The sequence below is a fragment of the Taurulus bubalis genome, assembly GCF_910589615.1.
Source record: "Taurulus bubalis genome assembly, chromosome: 4".
Taxonomy (NCBI): Eukaryota; Metazoa; Chordata; class Actinopteri; order Perciformes; family Cottidae; genus Taurulus; species Taurulus bubalis.
Genome location: NC_136592.1, coordinates 23,023,584 through 23,036,549, shown reverse-complemented (window position 1 = coordinate 23,036,549; position 12,966 = coordinate 23,023,584). Strand labels below are relative to the sequence as shown.

The window sequence follows — 12,966 nt, the reverse complement described above, 5'->3', positions numbered from 1 at the left end:
AGAGAGAGAGAGAGAGAGAGAGAGAGAGAGAGAGAGAGAGAGAGAGAGAGAGAGAGAGAGAGAGAGACAACAGTATCGATGGAGACCCAAAAAAGTCAAGGTATAGGAAACGTAAAAGTCTGAGGGGTAGAATAAAATTTAAATAAAAAGACAAAGACGACAACTATAAACCAGAAAACTATATGTAATAATCACATTCCTAAATGCCATGAAATTTAAACTCTTATGGGTAGTCGTTAACCTTTCCCTATGAAAGTCTTGCTCCTGACCACTCATTTCAGCTTTTTAATGGGACTTTTGGGCATTACCTAAGACTGCTGACACACAGAAGCGCGCACACACACACACACACACACACACACAGAGCTCTTTGATTGTCATAGCAGTGTTGTACTTTGGCGGAGTCTTGGTTGCATTTAGAAGCTTTATGTGACAAAAATCCAAATTCATTCATTCATCATCTTTATCAGTTACTGCCGTCATCAGCAGGGAGGGGGGTCTCTTTTTCTTTCACTCAAACTATAGACCTACAAATCATAAGTTTTGGAGAGAGAAAAATATATAATTCCATTGTCCCCATAGGATCAAGTGCTTAAGTCAATTTCCAAGTTTGACAAACAGTTTAGGTAAACTGAATACTTCCACTCATACTCGAGGATAATTTAGGTTTACATGGTGCATGTGGGTACCCAACCTATTGTCTAGTGCATGCTATGATACGTTACAGCACCTTTTGGCCCAAACAGGATAAATGGATGCAGAAATAGATGGATGGATGTGTTGTTTTGACTCATTTGGTGTGATGAAATACCAGGCTCCATATCTGTAATTACTAATGCTTCTGCAGCCAACTACTCTCACTGGCAATTGGCCGTCATGTATTGCGTGCTCGGACATACCACTATAGACTTACTGATCCAAACAATTTGCAGCGATGGGAGTCAGATCTTCCTTTACAACATGTGTAGCAGCTACTGAGTGTTCCCAGTAAACTGTACCACTAATTAGGTGCTTTTCTTTGAATCACAACATATCTAATAAAGCCAGATGATACAAGTGACTTTACATTTTGGAGCAGCAGTATCAAGTTAACAATTAAAAGTTTCATATGAGCAAGAAAAAAAAAGTTGTATCCACCAGGGACAACAAGCCCTTCATCATCTGTCACCATTACCTTCTCTGAATGAGGTAGTCTTCCAAGATGTCAAGGCAGCGCACCATCTGGGAGAAGATGAGCACCCTGTGCCCACCGGCCTTCATCTTGGGCAGCAGTTTGTCAATGAGGACCAGCTTCCCGGCAGACTGCACCATAGCTTGTAGGTGAAAGTCCATTGCAGTGGGGCTGTACACCTCCCTGAAGTCCTCTAGGATCTTCTCCTCGGCTCCTGACATAACAAACACATGGCTACATCAGCAAGTGTTTCATGCTTGTTCTACCAGATCTTATTTCCACTAATGTGCAACAATGTCCACTCATTTTTAAGTGCATGAAAAATTATGGATAGAAAAGAATCTCCAGAAGAAAAAAAGCCTTTCTGTGTAACATATGATGTATATAGTAGAATTTCATGAGTATAGAGTAATAAAGAGAGCCTGAGGATTTGCAAAAAAATAGATTTTGTGCTTATGCAATATCAGTTTAGATAAAGATAAAGATTATAAAGCAGCATTACCAGTATGCCGAGTCTGATGTCTGGAAAAAACACTCCTCAAATTATAGTGAGCACCTAAATAATAATAATAAAAAGGTGCCAGCTTACCTTTAATGAGGTAGGGGTGGTTGCAGCACTTTCTCAGCTCCATCATGGTGTTGACCAGGTTGGGCATATTTGCCTGGCCAGCTCCTTTAGCCAGGAAGGAGAAATTCCTCTCTATGATGGCGCGGTAGTATTTCTTTTGAATGTTGGTTAGCTCAACCTCGATGATGGTTTCCTCTTTAGGAGCCAACTTCTTCTCCACGTCCTCCTTCAGCCGACGCAGCATCATGGGCTTCAGGATAGCCTGAAGACTCTGTACCTGTGGGACCAGAGATGAGAGGAGAGTTGAAGTTATCACATTCAGTAACTGTGGGATGTTGTCTGCTACGCAGGTATGGGGTTACAGTTTGTGCTAGTTCTGATCAAAACCGAAACAGCAGTGCCATACACATTAAAGAAAATGTTTGCATGCTCCAGTGAATTTTCCATCCCAAATTGAGAATAATTTATTGTTTTCTGTAATACAAATTTGATTGCAATGAAACATCAGACGAAGCATTTACGTTTCCTTTCAAATTTCCATTTTCACTTCATGTGTGTGCATGTGCTTCCCTCAGGAACAAGACCTGAAGCCACAAGAACAGTTTCTTTCCAGCTGCAGTCGGGTTCATCAATAAAGCCGGCGACCCACACTGACTGACTCTCACATCCCAAGGACTATTTCAAACACCCTTGCACATGTTTTCTTTTCTTATTGAAATACACTTGACACTTATTTTATAATATATACTTGTTCTAAAGTACTGTTATCCGTTTGTTGCTTACCATATGTATCTATTATTGCACTATATTTATTGTTTTATCTTTTTTTATTTATTGTTATGCACTTTCCCAGAGACAAATTCCTTGTATGTGCAAGGTACTAAATTATTCTGATTCCTTTATGACTGTAGTGGACTCTAATGCAAAGAAAAATACACAACATACAGCTAATTGATAATGACTTTACGAACGTTAGTTAGAACCAACTTTAACTCAACAGTAGTTGCCTGGTTATTATTTTCAATTAGAGATAACTTAAACAACACATTATCAACTTGCACATAAAATCTGTCTGTCCATCAAAGTAGGAGTCACCAACCATCTATTTTATATCAAAATTAAATGTTGTCATGTTCTCTATGTTGTTATTATTATTATTATTAATATTAAATGGGTTTTGGGTTGTTACGTTAAAAAAAAATACAAATAAAGTTATTAATACGTAGAATGTCTTATTAAATTAAAACCAGTGTTTAGATTTTGTCTTTTTCAATTGATGTAGAGACATGTTTCCCAAATCAGTTTGGGTCAACAGTAAAGCATCACAGCTTTTACGACCACCAGTGCTCTTTGTTACACATGCAGGCTCTCGTTCATTTAAAATCAGTTATGGCATTTGTTGAAAATGTACCTCTTAACAGCATCAGCAAATGTTATTACATTTCCACGGGCACAAAGAGCTTCTAGATTTAGTACCGTGTGTTGAGTACTAGCTGTTCCCAATATTTTAACTTTCAGCATGAGTACCACTCTTCAAAACATGTTTTAATGGTCCTTTCTCGAGCATCTATTTAGTGCTTCTGCCGAAAAAATGAAATGCCAAACAGAGATATGAAGAAAGAAAGGTAAAACACCCTTTTCTTGTGAGCAACTGTGTCGATACATAGTGTAACAATGAGTAGCATAATGCCCCATTATCTGTTATCGTCATCCACCATATGGTGTGTGTGTGTGTGTCAAAATGTAGTTGTGGCCTAGTTAGAAAAAGCCCCAATTCAAGTGTTCCATCTGTACCAGTAGGATTTTCATACTGTATCTGAGGAATATGTTTTGTGGAGCTCTATAGACAAAGAGAATAACTAATTTTTTACACTTTTTTTTTTTTTTACATTTAAATGTATTAACATTAAGGTGACAAAAACAGCACCAGACCCTCAGACAACACAATGTCAGGACATGTTCTTCATGTATCCGCCAGCTCACCTGCTCCTCAGTCTTCAGGTCTCCAAATTCCTGCATGAAGGTGGTTTCTGAGGGGAAGCGTGCCGGCTCCAGGAAGTGGAGCAGGCTGAAGAGCTCCTCCACTGTGTTCTGGAGAGGAGTACCCGTCAGCAGGACCTTGTGCTCCTGAAAGAGAACAGGCACGAGAAGAGAATGTTTCAGTCTCGTTTGATCATTAGACAACACGCTGTAGACAATGACAGTAATGAGACACAAAGGTTTGAGTGTTGCACCTAAAATCAAGATAGGAGGAATTAGTTCAAGTTTTACGATGCACACATTAAAGACATTTATATCTCTCTGGAATTGATGGATGTTGTACCAGGTTCATGAGCTTGAAGCCCTCTAGCAGCTTGCAGTTCTTGTTCTTGAGGCGGTGGGCCTCATCGATGATAACACAGCGCCACTCAATGGCGTTGAGTTCGGGACAGCCTCCCAGGATCATCTCAAACGTGGTGATAATGGCATGGAACCTGTATGCACCTAGCATCACACGGCCCTGAAGACAAAAAAGGTGAGGAGATGTTAGACAAACTGTCATGAATCCTTTATAAAACAAGTATTCATATTTTAACGGATTCCTGTTGCTATGCACGGGAAACCGTCTGTGTGTAAAAATATTTTTCATTTATGTTGTGCTATGATATTTTAAGCATGCAGAATGTGTACGGTCATTAAAGAAAACTTTTTTCTGAGAAGATGTAATGAGTATGCAACTGTTAACATTAGAAAACTAATAATTTGCAGCCTTCTGCTGCAAACACATGGTTGCTTACTTTATTTTAAGATTTTGCTGACACACCTCTTGGTTGTGAAGCTACCTACAATAGAACCAGGACATGAAGGCTATGAATTGTATTTTCATCGTCATCGCAAAAGTAACGCAATGAATAAGAAACCATTTTAATCCTCACACTGAAGCCTCTGCCCTGCTCTGTGTCGGGCCGTGTCATTACTTTAGTACCTTCATAAAAGTGCAGGCGCAACATAACCCTCGTCTACACGAGCTAAAACAAAAAGTTGTCTGTAGTCAAACTGTTTAGCTTAGTTTGCCATGCATCAAAAATCAAATTATTGTAAACCTGGCTGCTGGCTGACAAAGTAGCCCCTCATTCCTCAACCAGCGAATGACATCAGACGGACGGACAGGAGGAATCACCGATATTGACTGACGCCCTTCATTTGTTCTAAACCTCACTCAGTATTATAATGATTTGTTTCCAGTGAGACATTGTATAGCATTACTTTTCTGTAGACATTACTGTTGCTGCTCTAGAAACAACATTATATATATTTAAAACATACCATTCTCATCCAGTTCTGTATTCAAAGACAACTAGGCTGTCAAAGGAAATGCGGAGCTAATATGCACAATGTTTATTTATCGCACGTCTTATCATCATCATCATCACAATATTGTCAAATGTTATGGCACATCGCAGATTTTCCTCATGTGCACACCTGCGAGTGAGTGTTCATGCTGTTTGTCTGTCTGGGGAGGCTTTTCTTCACACCGCCTTTCCATTTGTATCTATTGCCTTGACAACAGTCCTCGAGGGATACTCAGTTATCCGATAACCCCCTCCCACAGCCAGCCAGCCAACAGACTGCTGTAGAGGAGCCTCTCTCTCCAATATGCCTGAGCAGCGCTGACAGATAGCTCCCCTTTGGGGCTGGTATGACATCACAGGCTGCCTCGGAGACAGCCTGGTGGCGGCTTCGCTCTGTTTTGCTCTCGTTCGCTTAATTCCTCCTACGGTTCGTCTGAATACTAAGAGCTTCTAACGGCCTGTTGTGACACATCACATGGCCTGACAACCAAAGCAAGCCTCTTCCAAAGGCTCACTAACTACCCAGCAGCCTACTTACTGTTGGGCACGTGCTCTTCTGTGAACCCCGTTATACGCTACGTTAGAACTATCAACCACTTGTTCATAAGAATGTTCTTTTACCCAACACAGTAAGAAATGATGGGCTTCATAAAATGATATCAAATATGTAGATCTATATAAGTAAATAGATTTTGTAGATTTGCAACATGTTGACATGACAGAATCAACAATGTCCCCAAAAAGAACCCCATTTTAAGACTAAGATTTTTTTGAGAGTCACTATTATTCCTTGCTGCCTGCTTTCCCCTTTCCTCTCCTTCTGTCGGTGTATCTAGCCTTCGTGTTAAACATGGCAATCACGTTCTGCCGGGATTTTTAATATACAACTCCTATTGTTGCATACGGGGCAGGCTTCCTGTTTTCAAACACATTACTCTCAGGACTTCATGTTGCCGACATAGTGCTGCTGTTCTCAAATAAGCAGCACTGTGATTATATTAATCAAAGTAAATCACTGCTTTCCAGTCTGAAGGTAAGCACAGCGATGCTGCTTTCTGCTCATCCGTTTTTAAAAAAGGGGACCATTATGTATGTCAGGATGGGAGAAATGGCCTCTCAAGTCCAATTTTGTTCGGTATGTGAGGCAAGGTGAATGCCCGGCTTGGGGTCTGTGACTAATTTGTGCCCTGGTCCTCATGACTTCTCTCAGGCAAAAACAATTACTATGGTCTTTCTTAGGACATACACTAGCAATAGTTGCACCGCTATAACTACATTTGTAAACCTAAAATGTAAATAATGTGTAGAAGAAGTTTGCATCTAACAAGAAATATATAATGCATTATTTAAAAAGGGCCTTCTCTAAAAAGGTGTAGTAGCAGGGCTTTAGACTTTCAATCTTGGCAGCTTTTTACACCTACTTGAAATTGATATAATGAATGAGAATGGTGTGTGTGTGTGCGCTGCACTACAACCGTGTAATTTGTTGAAGGTCTTGTGGTAATTTCATTGTGAGCCCACAATGTATGTATTTATGCAACCAGTAATGAAAGTATTAACAGCCCAATCAAAAAAATGCAGTCAACGCAATCTGTCCATTTACCTGTGCATCCCTGAAATACATCTCATATTGTTGGAGCATCTGCCTGCTGACCATGCTTCCATGGTAGACGATGACATTGTGATAGGTCCAAGTACGAAACTCGCGCTCCCAATTGGCAATAGTGGAGAGAGGAGCAATGATGAGGAATGGCCCTTTGATGCCCACACGAAGGATCTCTTCTAGGAATGTGATGGACTGGATGGTCTTTCCGAGGCCCATCTCATCTGCCAGGATGCAGTTCCGCCTGACAGGTGGAAATAAAAGGGTTAGGAGGAGAAAAAAAATGGAGACACAAATGAGGTAGAATAAAAACAGCAGAGGATAGCGAAGGCAGTAGTGTAACAAAAGGTGATGAACAGTTTAGAAATCAATGACACCTGTGTGAAAACTATAATATATCCCTGGTGCGTACTAATGTTGCACGGTATATAGCTACTAAAAGGGTAGCGCGGTACCCGTACATTAAAAGTGAAACGATTTTGCATATTTTTAGTATCGATACTTCATTGAAATAGCACGGATCAGAGTGCACTCACTGCTCCACTCCCTGTCATGCTGCCTGCATGCATGCATTGCCTGCATGGAGGCGGGGCTCAATGAGGCGGGGCCGCCCATCGCGCAAACAGCAACAGGCAGCGCTCAGTCACAGCAAGTGAGTGATCAGGGGAGACATGATGGCCTCAATGCAGGAGCTATTGCCGACTGCTTGTTGGAACAAAAGATGCCAGAAGTGAAATCTGGAAATACTTTGGCTACACTGCGGACTGTGACTGACACACAGAGACCCGTCTAACAGACTAAGGGAGGATACGTCAAACATGGCACAGCACTTTTCAGATAGACACCCCAAACAATAGGCCTACATAGCCGTGTATAATCAATGCTATCATGGCACCATGTAGTTTTCATTAATATCTTGCTCTAGGCTAATACTAATATTAATGCCATTTGTTAAGCGTTTAAAAAGCTGGGCAGAAACAAGCTGGTAAAAAAGGGAACCATACAGATGTTTTATTTATTACTATTATAGATAAATATACCATTATCGTATTTATGATATCCTATTGAATTCTGGTATCGTAAGTATCGGGTATCGTGATATTTATGGCAGGTATCGTAGTCATAATTTTGGTATCGTGACAACCCTAGTGTACGCCATGTGTGGATGTGGATTTTTTGAAGTTCGACTGTCGCTGAATGAGATGTTATTTCTCCATAGTGTGTATTCAGCGGGATCATTTTTGATGCTTCTAACTCTTTCAAAGTAAACAAAAGCAATGTGTAGTGGGCTAAAAAAGTGGGTGGCAAAGATGAAGAAAAACAAGGAAAATGCAAAAATCCCATGATACTAAAAGAATAAACAGCAAACAATGGAGGCGAAAACGACATCATCAGCAGTAATAACAGCCCCGAAGAGACTAGATACAATATAATGGCAAACGCAACTGCCTCTGCTGCGTAGTGTACTCCAGCAAACCATTTATTCAGCTGTCCAGTGGGTGGGGGTATTATGTCTTGATGCTAATTGCAACGTGCAGATATTCCCACTGGCCTCTTAAGCAGCTCTCTACTTTTGATGAATCTCTCTGCGTAGGCATACACAAACTCCTGCATGCTCACACATAAAGCCAATTCCCAGGGTTAATGCAAGCACACTGACACTTCATTCTCCAGATGTAATGTGCAGCACTTCTTTTGTGATCGTGGGCGAAGAAGAGCGGTTGTTGTTGCAGCAGTGTGCACCTTGAAAGGAAATCTGACGCTCCTTGCAGGCCCAACCAAATAATGTGAATACAGTCAAATCACAGCATGGTCCACACACACAAACACAAACAGGAAAGGTAATCATTATTCACAATCCCAAAGCACCCAGAGGATTCCTCTTGAAATACACAAGGGCAATGTAAAAACCTCAGAATCAATAAATATACTGTGGTTTTTTAATATCGGCATAGGATTACCGAGAGTTCACAAGCAAATACAGTATGGAGAGTTGCCATTTTGCTTAAAGTGTGAGGTATATCCTAAATACGTCTTTCCATTTAAGAAGTGTGCGAAGGTTGTGTCTAGTGTTGCAAATGGTGAAGGTCGGGACTTTTGGGAATATTTGCACAATTTCAATATAAAATCTGACCTTTTTTTTTAAAGTGGAGTAATGTGAGGTACCAGGTATAATGGTATGTTTGGTTCAAAAAAACATTGTAACTATGCATTATGTTCAGCAGTGCACTCTTCCATCAGATAATTTGCCAGTGTTACATAAAATAGCAATTCAGTAAAATTACAACCCTTCGCATGCACTGTGTAGTCTCCCACACTGTCTGAGCCAGAGCATTACATCTTTTCAGAGAAGTTTCAATTATATTTCTGGAGTGAATATATTTTATATATTGTTTTATAATATTTCAGTTAAGCTACAGTGGGGAGCTGAAAGCGAAGTTCACCGTTCATAACTTTCTATCCTATGTTTGCACACAGCCCACACTGCCGGGTGAATTTCAAAGTGCCTTTCCCGGTTAGTGATAGCTAAATAACGCAACACATGACACATTTGACAAATTAATGAATTCATCTGGCAAATTTATGGATTATGTCTCTTTACGATATGGCAAAATGGTTGAGCCTGAGCAGATAACCCCTATATTTCGACGTTGTTCCTGTTCACTGTCATATATTCCGTGCAGTAGCTGTGTTCATGTATGATACAAGAAACTGACCTGTTGTACCAGTTGAAGAGGAGCCAGTTGACCCCTTCTAGCTGGTAGTCCCTGAGGCTGTTGCCATTCATGTATTCTCTCGACTGCACCCTCTTCTTCCACAGATTGGCTGGGGGCCGATCCTAAGTGATAGATTATAAATGGAGCGTTTTGAAAGCAATTCCACATTTACATTTTAGATGTCGAATGAACACAATGATAGACAAGGGGCAATTTTAGGAGAAGTGAAGAAGATGAAGCAACCCAGTAGTTTTTTTTTTTTTTTAAAAAGGTATGGCAAAGAGGGAAACACAAACAGTGGTGTGGTAGTGACTCCGGTTTATTGTATGTGCATGGCCGCAAGCATTTATGCATTTGTGTCAATACTGGGAAACAGTGTGACCTTTTCTAGAGGACAAAGAGGTGACTGTGACAAGAATAAATATAACCTGATAAATAATCCTGAAAAGACCGTTAAATTAGAGTTTATCCACGACAAAAATCACATATCTAATTATCTTGAGGGTTACTTGATTGATACGAATTTAAGATAGGAATATATAAGCATTATGATTCTGCCTATACCTTTTCAGTTATATTGTATATAGGCTTTACTCATTGTATTATATGTAATGACTGAATAAATCACTACTACACAACAAATCTGTGTGAAGTCTGGTGACAATACTATATTATAAATACAACCATGTTTTTGCTTGATGGAGCAGAATCTTTGATTTGCAGCTAAAAACATGGTACATTGTTTTGTATTTTCCTTCCCCTTCAAGTTTTAGCTGTAATCTTGACTGAATATCTTCTGAATATCTAGTGAATATCTTCTGATAAAAACAAATGTAATATGTATACAGCAGAAACATCATTCACTGCTCTTGAAGTGATTGGCAGCAGGTGTTTCTAAGTCTCAGTGTGTTCACTTCTCTGTGCGAGTGTGGTTGTTTGGCTAATGATGCATATTAATCTCACAATACATGTTTGGTCGCTGCACAACTGTCAACGCATTCTCAAAGATTGCACTGCAACAAAAATGTATTTAAATTCCCTTGTTACACACCAGCAACAAAAAAAAAAGTATATATATATATATATATATATATATATATTCAGTATGAGAGCGTTTCGAGGTAAATAATACAGTGATGAATGAGGAACGTCGATGGGCATAGCTTACCGTCCGGCGCGAGTCTGGCTTGACTGCCTGCAGCTGCTCAAACTCTTCTATCTTGCTCTGATCGACGTCATCCTTCAGCTCCCAGGTGCTGTCCTCATATGCCAGAGAGCACCACTTCACCAGGTAGTACACCACCTCCTGCAGCAGCCGGAGAAGAATTAGCGCTGCAAAAGACTAGAACGAGGCCAAGCTCCGCTTTTATACTATTAACAAAGACTGCAAGGAAGCCCGTCAGGATGGCCTTGGGCCCTTCTGAGATACAAAGACATCACTAAAGCGGAGAATATAATGAAAGAAAAAACCCACAAAAAAAAACTTAAGAGTAAAGCACTTTCAGCCACGTAGACACAAATAAACGCACACATGCTCCTCACAGATATGATAAACAAACTGAATAGGATTCACACTATACCTCTCCTGTGTCTTTGTCCTCACAATACGACACCTCCAGCACTCTGTCTACCTCTACATAGTCCGGGTTAAAGGGGTCCTCTTCCATCTGAGAGAGACACAAAGAAAGACGAGAGAAAGAAAAGGGAGAAAATAAACCTAAATGCCCACTCACCATCTGGAATCTGAGACAAGTATCACTACTGCATCGAGTGAGCGAGCAAAGAGATTCAAATATATGCACACAGATGTGTCTGCCCACACAGACAAAACACAAAAAGTAAATTTAACGCACACACGCCAAACTATGATTGTTCGCATAATAAAGACAGTACACACTATACAGAATGTCCACAGATAAAAACACAGCCTTACATCTGCAAAGAAAAGTGCCCTCTGTGCTTGTTTAATCTTGAAGCGTTTGATCTTCTGCTGAATCCTCTTGTCCTTCTCCAGCTGCTGCTCCGTGGCCCACTCACAGTGTAGGTAGGAGCTGACACACACACACACACACACACACACACACACATAAGAAACCCTGAAAAACATCCTTCTAAAAAGCATCTGGGGCAACCGCTGAGGCCAGCAGGTGTGATCACAGGCTGCAGATGTGGTCAGAGTTTTTTACTGAGATGTCGTTTAGAAAGTCGCTGATCTTCACTATTATATTTGAATATCAAATTTCTTGTGTGATATTTATTTTAAATGAATAAATTTAAATCACATAGTTCTCATTCAGCATCCTTCAGTTCAGTTTAAAAAAAAAAAGTGTTAGAATTTAGGAAATGCAACAGTAATATCTAGAATGGTTTCTATGAATAAATCACACATTTACTTATACAGGGATGGTGATAATGATAATAATAATAACAACAAATAATCGCACAAAATAATTTTTTATTTTATAAAAGTTATTCATAAAACAGTTGCTAATTTAAATCAAATGCAAGTGAACTTACTAGTTTTTGTATTTTACAAAAAACTCCTCTCCTTCGACCACCATTCCTGGAGAAACCTGGAGAGGTTAAAAAAAAGAAAAAAGGAGAGAACATTTAACTACAGACTAACTTTCATCTCTTCTTTTACTTGGCTATTAGCTGTGTTATGCCATTTCATACAGTAAATGTAGATTGAGCCAAAATACAAATGAAGTAAAATAAAATGCAATAACTTTCAATATATCTCAATATCCAGCAAAAATCACTAAAAAGCAGGAAAAGAAACCACATAAAATCACTACCTCCTTCTTGACGATACGAGAAGACATGATTTTGTCAACAACAGCAGCATCTTCTTCACTGGGATTCTCCTGCAAATGCAGCATACATGAAAACATGTAATGTCAAATGTTACTTCATAGTTCCCGAGCAGAAAGTATTTGCATAAGCCTCGGGACACTTCAGAATACGACCACACACGCACCACAGTGTGCAATAATAAAAATGTAAATAAGAACTGCACAGTCTGCACACAGTTTTGCAGAGATGTCTACTCTTTTCCCCACTTATTTGTGTACGTTATCTGAATAGAGGACCTAAGGTTGGAGGCTGTCATAAGTCAAACAGATTGTGAAGCCCTTTGGCATATTTGTGATTTTGTTGCACATAAATAAAACTGACTTGAAGGGATAGCGTTCGCTACTCCAGCACTGCCTCCACCCGTGTAGAGCAACTCAAAAAGTATAACTGATTTAGAAGCCCGAAAAGCAGGGTGAAATTTTTGGACAATATATTTGAGCCATCATCACAATTATCCCATCCTAATTTCTCTGATGTTCTCAATTTTTTTTAAATGGGTACAGAATATGCATCTTCCCTGTTTTTACAGGCATTCTGCAGAGGTCCTGGTTTGTACGTCACAATGTGTTGGTGAAAAGAACACGCTGTGCTGCACTAGGCAGTTCTTTTCAACAATATTCATGTGTATCATTGTTTTTAAGCCAACAAACTTGAAATAAAATGAATGATTCATCAGCAATAGAAGTAATGAGTCTGTCTCTGCACTTATTTTTCATGTT

At 39.7% G+C, this 12,966-nt stretch overlaps 1 protein-coding gene across 1 annotated transcript in view; it reads right to left on the bottom strand.

Moving 5' to 3' along the window:
• Positions 1-12,966, bottom strand: part of chd9 (chromodomain helicase DNA binding protein 9) — a gene marked incomplete at its 5' end in the record, with an annotated part of 61,119 nt that overhangs the window by 16,530 nt on the left and 31,623 nt on the right. Inside the window, 11 exons of the mRNA XM_079216378.1 lie at positions 1,175-1,385; positions 1,761-2,016; positions 3,723-3,866; positions 4,063-4,239; positions 6,675-6,918; positions 9,392-9,513; positions 10,560-10,697; positions 10,972-11,058; positions 11,325-11,442; positions 11,909-11,964; positions 12,190-12,258. Coding sequence (XP_079072504.1) covers positions 1,175-1,385; positions 1,761-2,016; positions 3,723-3,866; positions 4,063-4,239; positions 6,675-6,918; positions 9,392-9,513; positions 10,560-10,697; positions 10,972-11,058; positions 11,325-11,442; positions 11,909-11,964; positions 12,190-12,258 — 1,622 coding nt within the window. The remainder of the gene's footprint in view (positions 1-1,174; positions 1,386-1,760; positions 2,017-3,722; positions 3,867-4,062; positions 4,240-6,674; positions 6,919-9,391; positions 9,514-10,559; positions 10,698-10,971; positions 11,059-11,324; positions 11,443-11,908; positions 11,965-12,189; positions 12,259-12,966) is intronic.